The 21,799-nt window shown below is 43.1% G+C and overlaps 1 protein-coding gene and 1 long non-coding RNA gene across 8 annotated transcripts in view; one reads left to right on the top strand and one right to left on the bottom strand.

Moving 5' to 3' along the window:
- ADGRB1 (adhesion G protein-coupled receptor B1) overlaps positions 1-19,563 on the top strand; it is a 292,674-nt gene extending 273,111 nt beyond the window's left edge. For all 7 annotated transcript variants that reach the window (XM_065831582.2, XM_065831583.2, XM_065831586.2 and 4 more), the window contains 4 exons: positions 192-871; positions 1,852-1,887; positions 3,221-3,325; positions 16,742-19,563. In XM_065831582.2, coding sequence (XP_065687654.1) covers positions 192-871; positions 1,852-1,887; positions 3,221-3,325; positions 16,742-16,939 — 1,019 coding nt within the window. In that variant the 3' untranslated portion in view covers positions 16,940-19,563. The remainder of the gene's footprint in view (positions 1-191; positions 872-1,851; positions 1,888-3,220; positions 3,326-16,741) is intronic.
- LOC139827120 (uncharacterized) overlaps positions 18,350-21,799 on the bottom strand; it is a 29,103-nt gene continuing 25,653 nt past the window's right edge. Inside the window, exons 3-4 of the long non-coding RNA XR_011737328.1 lie at positions 18,894-19,010; positions 18,350-18,427 (exon numbers count right to left, since the gene is read on the bottom strand). This is a non-coding gene — a long non-coding RNA (uncharacterized lncRNA). The remainder of the gene's footprint in view (positions 18,428-18,893; positions 19,011-21,799) is intronic.

Raw genomic sequence — 21,799 nt, 5'->3', positions numbered from 1 at the left:
TCCGTATCTTGGATTAAAAAACAAACAAACAAACAAACAAACAAAAAGCAGTATAAAACACTCTTCTTCCACCGTAGCCTCTTTCTGAGAGGTCCAAAAGAACATGCTGACATGGTGTGACTCTGGTAGGTGTGTTGATGTGTTAACAAAAACCTAGGTGAGATACTAAGGATACTTATCTGTCTCCCTAGTGCTGAATAAAGACATCACCACCTGCAGGACCTCAACCATCACAGGAACATTGAAGCGTCCATCACTGCCAGATGAAGAGAAATTGAAACTCAATCACCAGAAGGGGTCATCAAACTTTAATAGTCTTCCAGCCAACGTCTCCAAGATGCATCTTCAGGGCTCACCACACTACCTGGGGGCCATCAACCTGAATGAGTTCAGTAATCACAGTCTCACTCTGAAGAAGGACAAGAACCAACCACCTAAGTCCATCTACATATGTGATGGGGACATCTTCAAGAAGTTGGACTCAGAACTCTCCCGAGCTCAAGAGCAAACACTAGACACCAGCTATGTCATTCTGCCTACCAACACATCTACCTTACGGGCCAAACCACCCAAAGATGAGAGCAAATACAGCATCAATATTGACCAGATGCCACAAACACGACTCATCCACCTCAGTATGGCTACTGACCCAGGCTTTGTTGTCAAGAGTCCTCCACGGGAGCCTGTAACCATGACATGCACTGAGGTGCAAGGTTCCCCCATGATACAACAGCAGCAGCAGCTGGCACCACAAAATATCCCCAGTGAGTCACAGATTCCCAACAGCCTGTGTGACACAGGTGACTCAGGGAACTCAGGTGTGGTGTCCAAGAGTGAGACTGTCTCCACCCTCTCCATGAGCTCCTTGGAGGTAAGCATGTGAATTACTGTATTGTTCTCAGCCCAGAATGATGCCTTGATGGTGGCTACTTCAGGTGTTTCAAGAAGAGCACCTTACACCAAATGCAGCCCACCATGCAGTGCCAGTATTATATTTTCATGAGGGATCACTGGCATATGATACTATTTTGTAATGTAATGATTAAAATCTTTCATGACTTCCAGAGATGTGTTCCATTGCTAGATAAACTGTCTTTAGCCCTAAATTCCAATAAAAATGTTAGTTTGTCAAAGACTGTTAATTTTAATGCAAGGAAAATGGTTTGCATTACCTTTTCTCCTTCTGTACTCTTGCTCTCTTTCTCATTTTGATGGCTTCAGTCATCAAATAGATGAGAAAGCCCTTGTGATTGCGGGTGTAAAGTGTCCCTAAGGCATGCTTTTCAATGTTCTTAGCTTCAGAGGGATGGCAGAGGTCTTGCATAAATGCAGCCTCTCCTGATCTGTGATAACTCACTACATGTATTAGCACACTTTCCTAGACCATAGATCTTATGCTGATGTCTATCTTAGTTTTTGCACTTTTCAGCATCTGCGTCTTTTCTTGCCTATGACAGTAGAGAACAGGTCTCAATCATTGCTGTCCAAACTTCAGTCTTGGCTGACTGGTGCTCAAAAGCTCCAGTAGATGAGCTGTTTGAGCCTCTGTGATTTCTATTCAGAGAACCACCTGCAAGGTTATCACTAGGGTAGAGATTTGAATTGGCCAGACTCCCATGGTCAGTCCGTGCTCAGCCCTCCTTGGTGCTCAGTGTGTTTTGGTAGGGACCACTCTAAATGACTGGCACTTTCCATCATGAAGAGCCAGAAAAAAACATGTTAAAGTGTAGGAAGAAGGAAAAGACAAAGGACTCTCCTTGTTTTATCTACTATGTGTTTGAGTTTGTGCTCACTCACTGCCATCAATGCCTTACTAATCTCTGCTCATCTCTTTTTCATTTCCATACGCAGAGGCGGAAATCTCGGTATGCAGAGCTAGATTTTGAGGTGAGTACATCCCTTTATGAATGTTTTTGTTCGTTTGTTTGAGGGATAGGATGAGAACGAGAAATGCTGTTTGTTTGTTTGTTTATTCCTCACACATTTACAGAAGTGTTGCCTTTGCTAAAGAACTTCTTCAAGGGTTTAAAAATGATGAGCTAAAAAGCTTGTGCTGGATGCCTGGTAAAGGTTACCTTCTGCAGCTAAACAAATGGGTGGTTTATATTGGTTCATGCTTAATTTATGGACCAGTAGCTTCTGTGTTAACATCTGTAAATCAAGATTCTACATTGGTTTGCCCTTTCCTTCTAGGCAGACCTATCCTTTCCCTGCAAAGCTGCCAGCTTATTCCAAAACAGCTAAGCTGACACTTCAGGTTGGTCCCAAACTATCCTGAAGAAAAGGAGGCTGAGGAGAGACCTTGCTCCCTACAGCTACCCAAAAGGAGATTGTAGAATGGAGGATGTTTGTCTCTTTTCCCAAGTAGCAAGTGATAGGATGAGAGGAAGGTTTAGACTGGATATTAGGAAAATTTTTTTCAGAGAAAGGGTTGTCGGCCATTGGAACAGGCTGCTCAAGGAAGTGGTGGAATCACCATCCTTGGAGGTGTTTAAAAGACACGTAGATGAGGTTCTTAGGGACATGGTTTAGTCAGAATGTTAGGTTAATGGTTGGAGTTGATTATCTTTAGGGACTTTTCCAACCAAAATGATTCTGTGATTCTATTTGAGCCACCTTCTCTGATTATATATCACTTGGCAGAATACAAAAAAGCCATATTCAACGTGCTTTTACATGCACAGAGAAATCCTTATGGAAATTAGTCCTGCCTCTCCTTTTGAGCAGTAGAAGGTAAGAGTGAAATGCAGAAGGGCCAAAATACAAAGAAAATGAATTTGTGGAACAGTTTCTGATGAAACTTCTTGTACCCAAATTCTACTTGTTCGGGTAAGGTCTGAACACATTTGCAAAGAAGACACACTCAGAACAGAGTGCGCATAGGGTCAGGCGTCAGTTAATGAAGGTCAGCAAAGCTTCCTAGGTCTAGTTGGTAGAGCATTGCTAGTCAAAAACAGATTATGCAGCATAAACGGCTGACAGTTGTAGGTTTATGGTAGCCATACGGTCAAAAATTAGTCTTTTCACTTTGTCCCGCTATTTCATCCTGAAAATAAAGACCGTGCTACACTAGGTCCTCAGTGAATATGAAGGTATTTTAGGCTCACCAGATTGCACCTTCAGGGAGACAGAGGGACATTTTAATAATGTATGTAACTTTGGGGGGAAGACTTCTTGTTTCTGTACAGCTGCTGACCTGTGGCACTTGTGTTTACTTCAGAAAATCATGCACACAAGAAAACGTCACCAAGACATGTTCCAAGACCTGAACAGAAAACTCCAGCACGCAGAGAAGGAGAAGGAATCTCCAACAACGGACAGCAAGGTGAGTCAGACACATGCATAACCATCATTTTCTAGAGCTCTTTAGTGCCAGCAGGAGCATGGGAAGAAGCAGGAAAGTTTAGGAGCACTTGCTGAGTGCCTTACCTTGATTTTCTGCCCATGCATTTTGCAACAAGCACATGTCCACCACACAGGACATGAAGAGTCACAGAGGTACCACTAGCTTATCTACAGAGTGGTCAGCAGCCCAGAAGGAGAATGTCTGTCCTGATGTCTGTTTGTAGTGAATGGTATCTGTGTTGTCTTGCTAGTCTCTTCCCTTTGTCTGTTCTTGTCATCCCCATTAAGGTCATCTCCATCCACTCATAGCTAGCAACTGGAAGCCAGAAGAGCCTTGAGGTGGAAAAGGGAAAGGAGAGAAGGTGGGGACAGCAGGAATCTTCTGTCCCACTTGCAGAGGTTGTGTTGGAAGACAAGGTAGCAGTGTTGGGCATAGTTATTTAGGAAAGTCACTGCAATGGGATTTAAGCTGTGATCACTCTCTACAGCTACCTGAAAGGAGTTTGGAGCATGGAGGGTGTTGGTCTCTTCTCCCAAGTAACAAGCAATAGGATGAGACAAAATGGCCACAAGTTGTGCCAGGGGAGGTTTAGTTTGGATATTCGGAAAAATATCTTCAGGGAAAGGGTTGTCAGGCATTGGAACAGGCTGCCCAGGGCAGTGATGAGTTGTTATCCCTGGAGAGGTTTAAAAAATGTGTAGATGAGGTTCTTCTGGACATAGTTTAGTGTTGGCCTTGACAGTGTCAACAGCTGGATTTTATGATCTTAAAGGTCTTTTCTAACCAAAATGATTCTATGATTCTATGGTGGCAGCAGTTCTTGGGAACTTCTTGGGAACTTCATGCTAAGTATTTGTGGCAGTTGATGAACATATACATGACTTTCCTCCACAGGAGCAAACTGCCAGAACAATAAAAGGCTTTTAGGGAGGCAGTCTGAGGGAAGGACCTTGCAGCCTTTCAGAGAGGCAGATATTTGGTACTAGAAATGAGTATCAGGAGCCTGTGTAGTTGGTGATGTGGATAACACAAATAAGCAAAAGCAGGATGATGTGTCAGCCCATTAGGCCTGCTGGGGAGGAGACAAAAGGTTACAAGGAAGTATATGAACTCCAACAGAAGGGGAAAACAAGTGACAGACCCAGGCCAGCAGTAAAAAGTTAAATTTGGGTTGTACCTGTACTCAGGAGAGGGCCAAGGTGAGCTAATTCACAGAATCACAGAATGTCAGGAATTGGAAGGGACCTCAAAAGCTCATCCAGTCCAATCCCCATACCAGAGCAGGAACATCCAACTGAGGTTCCACGGGAAGGTGTCCAGGTGGGTTTGAATGCCTGCAGAGAAGGAGACTCCACAACCTCCCTGGGCAGCCTGGTCCAGTGTTTTGTTACCCTCACTGAGAATAAGTTTCTTCTCAACTTTAAGTGGAACCTCTTGTGTTCCAGTTTGAACCCATTACTCCCTGTTGGTTGTCACTGAGAAGAGCCTGGCTCCATTCTTCTGACACTCACCCTTTATATATTTGTAAACATTGGTAAGCTCCCCCCTCATTTATGACATTCTTAGTCTCTTTAAGCAATGTCACATCAGGGATGAACAGTCACCTGTAGAATGGCCAAGACAACACTAGTGGAGTTTATTTTGATTGGACTCACTTAGAGGCAAGACCGGAGCTAAGAGGGTGATTAAACAAGAGGCTTAGTTTGGTTCTTTATGGAAGCAGAGCCCTTCAGATCTCACAGCATTGCTGTACTGAGTTCCAGAGATGTGGTCCCAGCAAACCTTACTTTTATTGTGTGTGACAAGGTGTCATTATGGACTGTGCAGTGTTACAGAGTGAGAGGAATAGTGAATCTAGGAGGCAGGTTCAGATCAGAGAAGCCTATGTTTGCCCAGAATCGTAAAGCACTGAATTCCATCTCTCTGTTTTTGTTGTTTTGTTTTGATTTGGTTTGGTTTGTTTCTTTTTTTTTTTTTTTTCCTATCATTTAAGTATGACACAGCTGTAAAATCAGAAATGCTTAAATACCATGTAAAAGCTAAACTGTAGCGTGTTTGCAGGAGAATTTTATGGATTGAGATGTTCAGGGCATTTCAGAAATGCATCTGTCTGGAATTAAAGATGTCAGTGTCAGCATCAAAAAGCTTTGAAAGAAGCTGTGGAGGTGGCCTTTGCCTTTTGTCTGAATCTTTTTGAAGTTGGGATTTTTCCTTGGATGTAACCTGAGAGGGTGAACTTGCAAAGATCAGTATTGACAAGTCAGTAGTGGGTATTGGGTTTGCAACATCCAAAACAGTACAAAGAAAAATGAATAGCATTTCCCCCCCCTTTTTCTGCCATTTGCTGCTGGTCACCCCCCTGGAAATCATGTCCCATCTTCAGCTTGTCCTGAGAGACAAACTGCAGATACCAGGGATTAAAGTATCAACAAAAGACATTTTTATCTTTTAAGTATGATTTAGTTATAAAATGACAGAGTATTTCTTCTGGTGTAAGTGATAAAACTAATCTTAGTATAAGTCTGTCTTTCATTTTACATTGAAGAGTATTGTAGACCTGTCCCAAACTCTTCCATGATGCACGAATCCAAAAACATTTGCTCACCAGCAGAAAACTCCTTGCTTTGGGGTCATGAACAAGGTCATAAGGATCCTGGAATACCCCTGAACCCCTTCAGTGTAGCATCAAGGAACAGAAGGTATCTTTACTGGGTCAAGTCCATCTGCCTCCGTTGCTATATCTTTGATTTATTTTTTAAATAAACGACCACAAAGTCAAGCTACAAAGTCTCTCTCCAGCCCTGGCAGTTTCCCAGCCTCTCTTGGCAGCATGTCCTGTTGTCCTCAGTCCTTTCCATGGTATGATGCTTTTTCTAATCCTCTTGCATTTCCTCTCCTCCTTCAACTCCGAGGTCAGAAAGATGCTGCTGAGACTTAAACTAAATGTCTGCATAGGACAGGACTCCATTGGGAATTCTTAGGAATGGTGCTGGCCCTTTTTTTAGGGATTGTTTTGGGGGTTTGGTTTTGATGTAAATGCTAGTCCTGTCTGTACTTCAGTGCACTGGTCAAAACTGATTGCTCCATCACACTGAATACATAGTTCCTCTCTTATGAACTACTCAAACTATTCTATGATGCTACAATTCTGTGATTCTATGATGGTCGCATTTGAAGGAAGCACCAATGGAAGAATGGAAGAAACATATTCTGTCTTTATACGAAGAGGGGTTGAAAATTCAACCACCATATGTGTTTACTGATGAGAATTTTCTTCAGTTTCAGTGACAAAACCTTATTTTTAAGGGGTCTTCATCAAAGACCTGGAGGTTTGTACCCACACATATATTCCTTCTCTCTGTGTATTCTGACACATTTACACTTTGGATAAGTATTACTGCAGTGTACACTTGAAAGATAAAGAAGACTGCCCTTTGCCCACTGTCACAGAGTAGTTACTGGCAGAGCTGGAAATATCACAGAATCATCATAGAATGCTTTGGCTTGGAAAGGATGTTAAAGATCTTCTAGTCCCAGACCCACTGCCATGGACAGGGACACCTTCCACTAGACCAGGTTGCTCAAAGCAGAGTAAAGGGGTCTCATTCATTTGTGGGTTTATGAACTAATCAGGGATGCAGACACTACTATCCAAAGCTAACTTTTCAGTGTGGGGGAATTAAGACATTAGCAGACTGACATACAGCAAGATCTGACGACTTCAAGTTGAAAAGTCATTTTTTTAAGGCACTAAAAGATCTCTGTATGACCTTACCATAGGTTATGGTAACTTTTCTCTCTCTTGCAGTCTTCACATTCAGATTGTTAGTAACAGAATCAACTTTACAAGATGTTTCCTTCCATGTTCCCTTCTGGAACAGGTCAGGATGGGCCTTTGCTGGCTCTGCCTTGGATATCACTGGATCTGTTACAGCTGGATTAACGTTAAGATAGCAACCAACCTTGTAACCATAGAATTCTTGTATTCAGTAACCAAACTCTATTCTTAAAGTTGACATAGATTCATGGTATATTCTTATAAGGCGGGTAACTGTAACCGAGCCTTATTCTTAAGGTGAACATAGATTTATGATATATGCTTTTAAAGTTGGTACCTTAGAAAATAACTTGTAATCACAGCATCTTTTAGATAGGAAGTTTGTGTTAGAATAGGTGTGGAATATGCTAAGGGTTGTCAGGGGTTGTAATGAATATGTATGTGACTAACTTGTATAATAAGGTATAGTGTGAATCAGCTGTTCAAAGCCAGCTTCGGGTGCGAACCCCTGGTTTCCCAGTGCTGAAATAAAGCACCACATATAACTACGTCTGTGGTTATGTGTCCTGATTGCTAACATCAGGAACAGCTGGGATTACTCTGCTCATCCTTCTCCCAAAGGACTTACGGCCAACCTATGTGTTGAGGTTGTACACTGTTGCTCTCCCATTTTACCCCACACCAAACTGGAAGCTGCTGTAGACCCTGAGCAGAAAACTGAATGAGCTGTGTTTGTTGAATATTTATCTCCTAGACATCTTATTTGCAGCCAGGAAGCATTAAAGGAACCAAAGGCTTGGAGACAATCACAACAGGATTTGCATTAAAAAACCCCCAGCCATCCACAACACACCTCCTAAGTGATTAAAATTAAAAACTCAGTAACCAGGATCCACCAAACCTTCATTTTTTAAAGTTACAATAAGCAGTGAGTAGCTTGTATAGGGATCGTATACATGTTTTTGTAGGAGCTTTAAGGCACATTTTGCTGCCTAAATAGATGCAGATTGAAACATTAGGTTGGTACTGACTCAGACAGCAGAGTTCTTCCTTCCTAATCTCTTCCATCAATTTGGGTTATTCTTTACCTATGTGACTGCTGGAGAATAGATAGATAGATAGATAGATAGATAGATAGATAGATAGATAGATAGATAATAAAAAAATATATATAAAAGATAAAGGAAAAGAGAAATCCCATTGTTGGAAACCTTACTGCAAGTTTGTTTCTTCATTTAAAAGTCTGACCTTTGCCTGACAGACTGCAGGCTCCAACATGCAATTTTGTTTCCCTGCTACTTCCTAAATACACATACTTCCCAAAGTCTAAATTGTTGCAGCTGGGACCTCTGCTCGTTAAAGCAGGGTAGCGGCTATTTTCGAGCTACTTTGTACCACAGTGGAAATATTTTCCTGTGCAGATCTGTATTGTCACCGTAAAGCATCTCCAACACTGCTCCTCCCTGTGAGTTAATTGCTAAAGAATTTCCACTGCTTGGGCTGGACGTTGGGAGGGGTTGACATGCTCTGCAACAGCACGGTAAGAAAGTGAAGGTTTTGAAGCCATTAAAGGAAGCGAAAGCTTTGTTTCTTCTGTGCTTAGCACCAGCTTTGAAAGCGATGGAAGTGACACTACTGCCTTCCCCCTCGGCAGGAGTCCTTTGATCCAGCTCCATTAGAGAAGTTTGAATCACATACATAGTCCTCTCTTGTTGGCATCTGTCTTTGCATTCATTTTAAGCAGCGGCTCTTTACTTGCGCCGAGGTCAGCGAAAGCCATGCCAAACAGAGCTCTGCAAATTTCCGATTTTCTCATTCTTGCTTATTAGTGAGTTACTACGTTCAGCTTTCTGCAGCTCAAATGGCTTTTGCTTTGGCTGGAGCCCTGTCCTGGAGTCCACAAACAGGACCTGATTGTCTGTTACTCAGGTCTCAAATTCAGCCCCATCTCTCTGTTGGTCCTGAAAAAGCATTTGCTCTCAACCCCAGTGGAAAAAAGTACAAAGAAAATTCTTTCTGCCTTTCTGTTGCAACCTTTCGGTACTTAAAAGGTGTCAATAAGAAGGATGGCGACAGACTTTTTAGCAGGGCCTGTTGTGAGAGAACAAGGAGTGATGGTTTTAAACTAAAGGAAAGAATTTTTTTACAATGAGGGGGGTGAGACCCTGGTTCAGATTTCCCAGAGAGGTGGTGGATGCCCCATCCCTGGAGACATCCCAGGCAAGGCTGGACGGGGCTCTGAGCAACCTGAGCTGGGCAAAGATGTCCCTGCTCATGGTTGGACTGGATGAGCTTTGAATGTCCCTTCCAACCCAGATTATTTTGTGACTCTGTTCTATGTTTATATGGCATTTTCTTATGTCCTTCTAGACAGTGTTTCTGTCTCAACTACTCACTTTCCCTTTTTAGGTTGAGATTTTTCTTAGGTTTCCTCTTTGGACACCTGGAGAATATATCCATTCCACCAGCACTTGCTTTGGCATCTAACAGAGTAGTGAAAAATAAAGGAATATTGATCATATTGCAGCCCATTAATAGTCAGGGCTGTGTGTCTCTCTGACATGCTCTGCTGCATGACAGAATTAATTCACTTTCTTGGTGACCACCTGTCCCTTTGCCAGCTGACTGGAGAGCTGGCAGCCCTGCTCCCAAGTGGGAAAATTTGGCCTCTGTCCATGGGAAACTCATTGCGAGGGCTGAGACTGGGGTTGGAAGAGCTTGAGGAGTGGTGGTTGTGTCAAACCCAGACTCATTCTTCACTGAGCAATTAAAATATTGGGAAGCTGCATCCCTCAGGCTGTCATGTCTCTGCAAGGAAAGCTCCACTTATGGGTAGGGTGTCTCCTCTGTGTCATATGTTTAATCCTCTTTGGTAACTGGCAAATTTCAAAAGACCAATTAGGGTAAGTTTTATAGTGAGGAATACTACATAAAGTATAATAATTACTGCAATAAATTCTGTTATGAAAATGACATCAAACCTTAATTCATCCAGCCATAAACCATCTGTCAGCTATCAGGTGTCCAAATATACCATCAATCAGCAGTTCACCTCCTCCTGTAGATCGTCTGATAGCTCATGTCCCAAGGATCAGGCATCAGTTACTCTCTGTTGCTCAGAAAAACATCTTATTCCCCATATCCTCTGTACCAACAGTCAGTTCCTACCATGCCCTTTGAAGCCAGTCAGCTATCAGCTGTTCCAAAACCATGCAGTGGCCACCAGAAGACTGAAGCTCCTGTATTTTTAGGCGGGTTAAAAAAGGCCTCTATAAAGAACCATGCTTTGGGTACTCTTGGTCCCCTTCTGGAGTCCCTAGGTGCCCCTGTGAGACATGGGGCAACCTTGAATGATTTCAGTATTTTGGGCAACACTTGGTCCTCCATGTCTACCTGACAAAGTGTACTCCTGAGTAGACCATAAGCGTGGTCCACAAAAGGAATGGTATGTTAACCAGCTGGATTAATGGCAAGAATAGCTTGGAGAACAGTTTATTCTGCATTCTGGTGGGACCATGGGCTTTCTCTAAAACCTTAAGGAAGAAGACAGTTTATGAATCAATGAAAATAACTCCTCAGGGTCTGTGAAAGACCTGTATTCAGTGCCTGTTCACCTTCCGCTGTTCACAGCCTCGCTAGACTTTGGCTCACAGCAACCCCTGCAGGTTAGACCATATGAACTTAAGAGGATACAGAAACAGAAGATACGTTTTTATAACCCAACAAATGCTGGGTATTTCAAGATTCCTAACTGATTTGCATCATCACATTCTAAAAGCACAAATTCTTTCTTCTTTTTATAAAAAATGAAATTCTGAACAAAGACAGCCACTTCCTTTTATTTTGGTTTTCTCCTAAATGAAACAAAACAAAAAAAACAAAAAAAACCCAAAAAAACAAACAAAAAAAAAACAAAAAACAAACAAACAAACAAAAAAAAAAACAAACAAAAAAAACCCCTTCTCTTTACTTCAGTAGCATAAAATGAAGAAACTCCAGCTACTTGTTTCAAAGAAGGAAAGGAAAATTTATCATTCTTTAGAAAAACAAGACAGCTTTCCCATTTGCTAATCACTTTTCATCGACATTGATCCGAAGATGGATTAGACAATATAAGCCACATTTATCTTTCAGATTCCCTGCTGTATGCTCTGAATAACTTCATTCCAGACCCAGAGTCATCAATGTCATGGGGAGAGACCATTTGGGTCATGAAATATCCTTCAAGTTGACACTAGCAGCAATGAAAACAGCATGAGAGTAGCTGGTTACAGGGGAGTTATCCTGGAGTGCTCTGTAGAAATCACTGATGTGTTCATCAGGTTATAAAAAGTAGATATATATTAAAAAAAAAAAAAAAAAAAACAAAAAAAAAAAAGAGGCAAGAAAACAGACACAAAAAAGCACCAAATAAAACAAAAACACCACAAAAAAATAAAAACAAACACAAGGAGATGCAGCTTGGACATTACATCATGTTCGACAGCAGCGTGAAATGAAAGTTGCATCTTAAAGCAATCAGTCAGCCTCCCATGCCATGTGTATAGAATCATAGAATCATTGTGGTTGGAAGAGACCCTCAAGATCATCAAGTCCAACTATAACCTAATTCTACAACTAACCCATGTCCCTGAGAACCTCACCTACACGTCTTTTAAACACCACCAGGGATGGTGACTCCACCACTGCCCTGGGCAGCCTGTTCCAATGCCTGGCAACCCTTTCCAGGAAGAAATTTTTCCCAGTATCCAATCTCAAACCTCCCCAGCACAGCTTGAGGCCATTTCCTCTCATCCTATCACTTGTTACTTAGGAGAAGAGACCAACCCCCTCCATGCTCCAGGCTCCTTTCAGGCAGTTCAGAGATCAGAAGGTCTCCCCTCAGCTCCTGTTCTCCAAGATGAACCCCCCAGGTCCCTCAGCTGCTCCCATCACACTTGTGCTCCAGCCCCCTTCCCAGCTCCGTTCCCTTCTCTGAACTTGCTCCAGCACTTCAAGGGCTTTCTTGTCATGAGGGGCTCAAAACTGAACACTGGATTCAAGGTGCAGCCTTACCAGTGCCCAGTACAGGGGGACAATCACTTCCCTACTCCTGCTGACCACACTAATCTTGATGCACGCCAGGATGGTGTTGGCCTTATGCAATACACTGATGCTGCTCCTAAGCCAAAGAATTGCACTAGGATCCAGTTATTCTGAATGAAGCCAGCATGGACCCTTGAAGGTAGCAGAGAGACAATGTACAGAAGAACCCATGGTAGGGAGATACCTCACTCCACCACCATCACCTTCCCATAGTCACCATGAGTCCAGCACAGGTGACTCCTTGCAGTCTGACAGGCATTGGAACAGGCTGCCCAGGAAAGTGATTGAGTCACCATCCCTGGAGGTGTTTAAAAGATGCATAGACTAGGTTATTAGGGATGTGGTTTAATGACAGTGTTAGGCTTGTGGTCTGGCTCCATGATTTTGAAGGTCTTTTCTAACTGCAATGATTCTGTGATTCTGTGGTTAGCTTTTTTTGCCACTGCATCTTAAATGCCTTTTATCCCAAATTCTCTCCCTCTGCCTTGAAGATATGCAGCCAAAATGAAAGCCATGGCTGAATGAAGGAGACTCTGAATGCCACCAGGGTGATGATGACTTCCAGCATGCCATGAATGGCAGATTTTGCCCCAACCTTGGGTCTGGACACTCCCTCCCTTCTCACCCCTCTGCCAGGGCATTCTGGTCTGCTGTCCCGGCACCAGGCAGGAATCAATTAAGATTTCTCACCCCTACAATGGCCAGAAGCTCATGGGCTGTGTCAGGCCAGAGTAATGGCTCTGTCTCTGTGAGTTGCTGGCAGAACAACCTTCACTGCTTTCAGCTCCTGTCTCGGGCCATTCCTGGCTGTCTCCAAGTCTCCAGGCCCTGGGCCAACACTGGCGCCTTTTACAGCCGGATTGCGCAACCCTCTCTCCAGGTTTATTCTTCTTTTCTGTGCATTAGTCCTGTCTGCAAGGATTGTGAAGACCCCACAGTGGGGCTGGAGGAAAATGCCAGAGTTGAACTATGAGCCCAGTGGCTGTTTCTATATGCTGTTCAAGTGGCCAAGACCCAATAAAAGCCTTTTCCATATGGAGGGAAAGAAAAAGGGAGCAGTTCCCAGGAGCCTGCTACCAATTCCCAGGGTGCCTCTTGCCAAGAAGAGAAGATTTTCTTTTGTCTCCCAGCATCTTTGCCAGAGCTCAGCCAGGCTGATTGTATTTAGCGTGTTTGGAGATCCGACCAGGCTCCGAGTTCTTCTGCACCCATGCTCAGTTTCACAGCTGTGCATGCAACTCTGTGATCTGCTGGTGCACTGTGGTGGACAGCTGGTGAATCCCACCACTGAGAGAGCACCACTGCTCCCATCATCACTGGAGAAATCTAATTACTTGCTAAGAACTGCTAAACTAAAAGCAAGCCTCCTCTTCCCATTTGCTGGTCTTCTGAGGCTCCTTTTCATCTTCTAGCTGTGGTAGATGTCTTTGGAGTCACTAAACTTGTCACAGTCATAGCTAGATAAGTCACCACACTGATATTCTAGATAGGAACAGCCATATTGGGTCTGACCCCAGGCCAGTCTGGCCCTGCCTCCTCTCCATGGCAGAGTCTAAAGCATCTTGGAAAAATGAAAGAGCAGGACAACCATGTGGTAATGCATCCTGAAAAAGATCCCCAAACCTCCAGTGATTTGTGCTTAAAGACCCACGGATGCAGAATGGTGTCACTTCATAGTACTGAGCAGATCTTGCTTTTCTAAATGTTTCCACACACTTTTCATAGCTTTGCAAGTTTTAAGCGTCAACAGAGAGCTGTGGAAATGTGGTCTGCAGCTCAGATGGGCACTGTGTGCAGGACCAGCTCCTGGGCTTCAATCTCAGCCAAGCACTTCTTGGTGTCTCATCATACATTATGGTTCTTGTGTTGAAGAGGTGATCCGTATCTTCAGTAGTTTGTTCCTGCTGTCAACAAGCCACTGAGAATTTCATAGACTTCTTTCACATCCATCCGTAATCTCTTTTCAAGACGGAAATGTGGTAGTCTGTGTAATCCTTCCTCCTACAGAACACGCTCCTTAACTTTGTTCATGGCTGTAAAATGTTCACCCTTATAACTTCCCCTATATCCTTCTATCAGGAAGTCAATGGTGAACACATAATATTTCAGATTCAGGTGTAGAGTGGAGTTATACAATGGTATAGTATGTGCTCAGATCTGGGTCCTTCATCCTCACAACACGGAGGATAGGCTGAAGGTCAGGAACACGGCAGACGGAGGGACTGTTAAAACAGAGATTGGTTGGGAATAGAAGAACCTGATGCTGAAGGTGTCCAGAAATAACGCCATCAAATAGGGGATTTTAGTTGAGGGAAAATATGGAATTATTTATAAACTCCATGCACACAATCATTTGTGCTACTTTCTGTTTAATAATACAGCTGTGGACATTGGTAACTTCAAAAACTTGTGGCATTACAGCAACTGTGGGGGAAACCAGAATGTTTTGCATTGAAAAGAGCTATTCTGAAAGCTTTTTTTTTCTTCGCCTCTTGAGAAACTCTTAGTTTCATTCATTTTTTTGCTCTATATGTGCTTTTGTCTTTATGTGTACCTTCTTACTGCATCTTTCCATGGCATCTAGTGGTTTGCAAAAACACTGTGGGAAGAAATTTCACTGCAGCAAGTCTCAAATTTATTTCATTAAGACACACACAGAGATAAAAAGTTTTCAGTTTTTAATTGTAATGGTTCTTAAATAGGTGCCAAATGGAACTTAATGGAAGAAGACAACAATTTTATCAACTTTCCTGTTGTACTAGTATTAATCATCATTGTGCTACATCATGGAATAAAGTAAGAATAATGAACACCAACAAGATATGAAAAGCTCTGTGTCATAGAGTTTAATGAAAACTTCATCTGCAAATTTCAAGAACTAGTGTTTTACATTCTTCTCAACAGTACTTTTCCAAAACTTGACTTTATAAATACATGATTCTCTTTCAAAAGGACTTTAAAAGAAAGTTATTTTCCCCGCTTTGAATTGAAATAAAGATAGTGTCAGAATGTTTTCACTTCAGGTGGAGAAGACCAGGTTTACGTGGCTCATTACAGTTGGACTTGATGAGCTTAAAGGTCTTTCCCAATCAAAATGATTCCATGATTCTACATTTGTCATTCTCTAGCCACCGGATGACCTCACCTGTGAGCAGCTACAGGCATGCAGGAGCAATTTCAAACATATTTTATTTTTATATTAAGGGTGAGAGTATGGAAAAGCAAAGTTCCTGGCTTGAGGGACGTGACGAAAACTGCTGCTGTAGGGATAATGCTACAGCGTCTTTCTTATTGGTGTTGCAGTATGGAGGTGGGATAAAACACAGACTTAACAAAAGTCTCTTAGGAAAGGGCAAAATCAGAAGCTAAGACAGGTGAATTAGCACGTAGCAGATAGGTATTTAGTTTTCCTATGGGGCTACAGCAATCTGCAGCATCCTGGAGTAGGATGATGACACCGCAGTCTACATGTGGCTTCGTCTCCCTAAAATCAACACAATTAGATGACAGCATCGAGCTGTGACTCCTCCTGGGCTGCATGTCACCTGCACGTCTGTCTCCTCGCCTTATCCCCAAGCTTCTTCTGTCCTCATTGTCATCCTCCATGCAGCTGCCTTTCTTCCCACCTGCTCATCTCACAGCTACTTTCTTTTTGGCAGGTGGTTCGAAAGGGCTCTATGCTCCTCTCATGTGCAAAGAAGACTTTTCTCACCCAGTGTTGGAGTGTTTTTTGGGGATAATTAACTGTGAGAAGCATCACTCTTGGTGTGGGGGGCAAGAAATTTATGGGAAAAGCTCATTTAAAGTCTTTGCATGGACTCCCTTCATAGACACACTGAAGTATACACCCATTTTACAGAGCCTAAGTTCTCCCCAGTGTCTTATGAGCAGAAACATTGAAAGATAGTCTCTAGATTGATATCCATGGTGGGATGCTGGCATAAGACTGGGCTAATGGCAGCCGATAAAGCCTCGAAGGCTTGGTGAGGAGTTGATGGAAATGCTTCCAGTTTCAGAGCAGATGATACAGCCCATCAAACAGCATGGGCTCACTGGCTAAATAGTTAGCATGTTTTGCTGCAATTAAATAGCCTATAAATAGCTGTGCTACATAAGGAATGTATTCACATCTATATAAAATGCAGCCGATGTATGTTCACAAAAGCTTCATTGTAATCTGGATTTCTATGTGGGGATATTCTGCAGAGGGAGAAAAAGATCTTAAATTCTCATAACCACATTCTGTTTTTTTAGTGGAAATGCAAGTGGCAAAAACTTCAGCTGAAAGCTGAAATATCTAGGCATTAGGTGATAGAGTGGGAAAGAATAAAAATGTTTGTATTTTCTTCCTGAAAATAGACAGTTTATGCACCAAGTGCAATTTTCATTGAAACACCACTTTATTTTGAATCAGGAGTTTCACAGAAAAAAATACCTTTGATATAAGAGAAGGAGGCAAAAAAATTTTGTTTGTTGTATGATACTGACTGCTCTTTCCCTCTCTCCTTTCTTATACCTTCCTCCTCTTGCAGCAAGAAAAACAGCAGACACCAAACAAGAGACCCTGGGAAGGAATCAGGAAAGTCCAGTCCCCACCATCATGGGTTAAAAAGGACATCGAACCCGTGGCACAGTCTCCCCTAGAACTAAAAACTGTAGAGTGGGAGAAAACAGGAGCCACCATTCCCCTGGTGGGACAAGACATTATTGACCTTCAGACAGAGGTCTGAGCGGAAAGGGAAGAAAGGGACTTTTTTTTTTTTTCCGGAAAACAAATGAAACAAACAAAACAAAACCACGTTTTAAAGAAATGATTAAATTAAATCGGAACAGAGCAAGAGAAGTGGTTGGTTTCTTTTGAAACCTTTGGTAAGACAGAGTAACTTTTGTATTGTTCTCAGCAGAGAGGGGGAATATTACTTCATAGAGTATAGTAGCTGTAGGTTCAGGACAACATGTGCTTTCCCAGGTAGGACTGGAGAAGAAGTGAACCTGGAAGAGAGCGAGGAGGAGGCAGAGGGTGGGGAGGGGTTGCAGGGGACAAGCCCTACCAAGATGCTTTTGGGTTGCTGCCACACGCCGGAACCCTTCCTGCTCTGCCATGGGAGGTGTGGAAGGACGCCCAGCGGCCACCGTGAAGGGCCAAGATCAAGGTTTGTTTGTGGACCACAAGAAGCGACACCAGTGGGAGCCTCACTGGGGTGCAACCCAGCCGTAGATCCCTGGGGGAGACCCAGCCTTGAGGGGAGACTCATCCCTTGCCGATCCTTTCCCCCCCACCTCTCTCTCACGGGCTCGTCTAAGAAGGAAGGAGACGGGATGCTTGGGATGTTTAAAGCGGTGGCTGAGAAGACATTCCCACTCCTATGTGCCACACCGTGACCTGGCATCGTGGCATCCCCCCGGCAAGTCCCCACAGGGCCTGGAGCGGGAAGTGGTGGCATCATCCATGGCTTAGGTGAAGAGGTAAGGTGGGGCTTCCTCCTCTCATCCCTCCACAGTGGAGCTTCTGCGCACCCCAAGGAGTGGGACAGGTGCAGGAGGAAAGGACCACCTCCAAAAAACTGCTCATCTCCAGGGAGAGGGTTGGAAGTGTTAGAAAAACAGACCAATAAGAAGAATATAAGTTGTTTCATTGACTGTTAAATAGATAAACTCAACACAGGCCTTGCAAAATTCCTCTTGGCCTCATCCTTTTCTTTTTGTTATTTTTCCTTGCTTTCGGACTCAGATTTATTTGAAGCTGCCCCTCCCTGGAAGGCAGAGAGAGAAACAGGGAAAGACAGATCTGCCAATGTACCTGGAGATATTTGGTATACAGAGATGTTGCCTTAGGACATTGAGACAAACTGACAACATGAATAACGTCCACTTGGAAACAAACAAACAAAATAATCTATTTTTTTCCTTCTTCTTTTCTTTTCTTCAATAAAAAGAGAACTTGAAACCCGAGACCTTTCTTTTCTTTGGCTCTTGTCATTTCGAATGCCTTTCTGTGCTGTAGGACTGCACAGGCATGGGGTAAGGATGCCACCTGCTGAAGGTGGAAGGCAAGTTGATCCGTGGAAAGTTTGGGATGGTGGGAACACACAGCTCCTTTGCCGCTGGCTTGCAATGTTGTGTTTTGTTTTATTCACTTTGGGCTTTGATTATTTTCCCCTCATTGGCTCTTCTTCTCCCTCCCCACTGCCCAGAGCCAAGCAAGCAGGTTTGTGGTCCTACAAGAAGGAAGAGGTGGAGCTGGTCAGGAAAAGAAGATATTCCTCATCATAAAATACCACCTTTTTATTTCACCATGATTTTTTTTTCCATTAAACATTTCTCAAGGTTATATATATATATATATATATTAAAAATAAGGTATCTGCATTTCACCCACAAAAATATTGTGCAATATTCTTTATCATTAAAAAATATACTGCTGACATTACATGCAGACTTCATTTTTCTAATCATTCCCAGCACTGTCTGATGTCTGGAACAAATGTCCCAGATTTGGAGATCTGTGGCGACAAACCTCTGGCTGTGATTGGCCAGATTGTGCCAGACAGCAGTAAGTCTTGATCAGGGTCTGAGTTATCACAGTGGTTTTGGGTGTCTTAATAAAAAAATAAAAACAAACAAAACAAAATATTTTTTAGGAAAAAGCTACCAATGGTTACAAGACGCAAAACAATCACTGACCTCAGTTATGCTTCCCCCAATGAGAAATGTTGCTTGACAAGCAAATGTCTCTGCTTCCACTTTCCTCTGGGCCACCTGGGTTATCTTTAAGGACAGTGGCGTTTACCTTGCCATTAACTGTATTATATGAAGGATGGAAAGAAAAACTTTTTTAAAAAAAAAATCCAAATAGTTAAAAATAGGGAAATTAATTACTTATAAAAACTGTGATATTATTGTTCAATTTTAGATTATTCTATGAAACAGGAAAGCACAAAGGCCTCCCTCAGATGCCAGGTTGTATGATATTGTAATTATTATAATTACACATTATGAATTTTAGCATACAGATATCTTTCTACTGTGTTTTAATTCTTTTATCTTTTTTTTTTTTCCCTTCCCCTGAGCCTGCCCTCTGCTCTCCAACCTTACCCGTTCACCCATTCAACTCCAGACAACCTACAGGACATTAACAGTGTTATGTAATTAGAGAGATAAATGTTTGTTTAATAACTGTTGATATTCGACTTTCTCTGCTCAGCTCCTCCGGTTAATTCTGTTTCTCCATGCCCTGCCCCATGCCATGCCTTCCCCTTCCTCCTCTCTGTGTTCGTCAACTTTTATTTTCTGTACAGTTTTCAGAGCACAAAATGAATGTGTCTTATTTCTAATAAAAGAGGTGTAAACTCTAGCGATGTCTGCTTGTTAAAAGCGCCCCTGCCTGTGCCCCACGGGCGGTTTGCATTGTGCTCGGGTGCTGGGAAACACCTCTCCTGGATCTGCAAGCTGCCATGTTGGCTCTCTACTCTGGAAGAGCCATAGCTTGGGGCCAAACTTGCCCCATGACTGCATCTTTTATCATGGAATCACAGAATTATAGGATAGTTTGGGTTGGAAGGGACCTTCAAAGCTTATCCAGTCCAACCGCTGCCATGAACAGGGACATCTTCACCCAGCTCAGGTTGCTCAGAGCCCTGTCCAGCCTGGCCTGGGATGTCTCCAAGGATTGGACATCCACCAGCTCTCTGGGCAACTTTTCCCATCTTCTGTCACCCTCATTGTGAAAAATTTCTTCCTCACATCTAGTGGAAATCTCCCCTGCTTCGGTTTAAATCCATTACCCCTTGTCCTTTCACAACAGGCCCTGCTGATAAGTCTGTCTCCTTTCGCTTTTAGCTCCGTAGCTTCTTGACATCCCCCAAAATACGTCCTCTTATAATGGACTTTACCAGGGCATCAGGAGTTTCGTTTTCTGTGTATTTCTAACCCAAGCCTTGTCATCTTCATCCCAACATATGATGTGACAGGATCAGTATTTAACACAGATCAAGCAGCTTTACTGGTAGAGGGCAGCAGTGCTAGGGTATAGTTTCCAATGGGACCGGGGTGATGCTGATGCTACCCCGCCTGCATGGTTGCAAAGCCAATCATCTCAACTTCACCTGGATTTCCCTGCCATCTCCTGCATTACCAGGTTGCAAGCAGAAGCATGACTCAGTGCACAAGGGGCTTGAAGATATCACTCATGAAAATGACAATAAATGAATTGATCTAGGGATTATTCAATTATCCTCAAATGGCTGAAATCCTCCAGCAAGAAAATGTGTCCTTATCTCCCCAGCTCTGCTGCATCACTTGACTGACAGTTTTTAGGTTTATAGGCAGGACTGCAGGAGGTTTAAGGGGGTCTGGCAAATCGGATCCAAGGCTGCTACTTTTCAGAGCCTTGATCCAAAGCCATCATGTCCCAGTAAGTTCCCTGATTAAATGACTTCTCTTGGCCCAACTGAAATGAATCGTGTGTCTTGAAACAACTGAAATGATGGCAGAGGTGTGGGGTGTCTGGATGGAAGCTCTTAGCCCAGTTCCCCCATTCTTGAACCATGATCCAACCTTTCTTCAACCAGCAGCACCTGCTGGTGAGTCTCAGGGCTTCTCCATCCTTCCTGCAGGGGTGTTTCTCATCCTACATCTCCCATACCATGATCCTGTAGCATTAACAGGCAGAGAGGAAATACTAACCACAAAGCATCACGTGAAGTGATGGCCCAGAAGGGCAGGAGAGCACAAAGCTCAGACCACAGCCCTGGAGATCTGAAGGTCCTGCTGCTTCTCATCAAAGGGAACTGGGAGGAAGGAGCACAAGTCCCTGCTGTGTTCATTGAACAATAAACAACCGCATCATCAGAGGTGTTAGGTGCAGGAGGTCAGTGTATGTACAGGTGGTTTTGGTTTGCACTGTGGTTATAGTGTGATGTGGTTGCAAGAGAGGGTCTAGGGATAATTCAGTTTGGAAAGGGCCTCCTGAAGTCATCCTGAACCATCCTATCATCACGAGACCCTGCCTTGCAACCACCCCAGGCTTTAGCCGTGGGGCAGAGAAAATCTGTACGTATAACATGATCTTCCAAGGAGGAAGCACAGCTGTTCTGTGGCAGTGCATAAATAGCACATTGTACATGTAAGAAATCATTCTTCGCTGTTACACTGAGAAAATTTGGCTGTGCTAGAAAAATTAGAAGAATCTGAAAACTGAAGAAAATGCAAAACATTTCCCCTGGGCTGCCCATATAGGAAATAGCCCATATGGAGCAAGACACTGATCCTGAAAGATTTGGAACCAAGGCAGAGGGCTAACTCTCTAAGGTCTATTTTGTGGTTGAAAAGAGTACTTGGGCTCACTACGCTTCTATCTGAGATGTCCAAGATGAGTTAGGGTGAATCTGGGCCTGAGTTGAATATCTGTTCCTAAGCTTCTGTTGTGACTAGACGTAAACAGAGAAGAAAGAAGATGACTGTTGGGTTTTTTCCTTCTTATTTTCATCAACCCAGTCCTCTCAGAAACAGGTCAGTGCCTCCCCAGAGACGTGTCTGGCTTGCAGCTTTCAAACAAATAGAAAACACCTTCAAAGTAGCTTTCAACAGCC

This window comes from Patagioenas fasciata, chromosome 2, assembly GCF_037038585.1.
Source record: "Patagioenas fasciata isolate bPatFas1 chromosome 2, bPatFas1.hap1, whole genome shotgun sequence".
NCBI classification, from domain to species: Eukaryota; Metazoa; Chordata; class Aves; order Columbiformes; family Columbidae; genus Patagioenas; species Patagioenas fasciata.
Note: the sequence above shows the minus strand (reverse complement) of the source record. Positions and strands in the feature narration are given on the sequence as shown.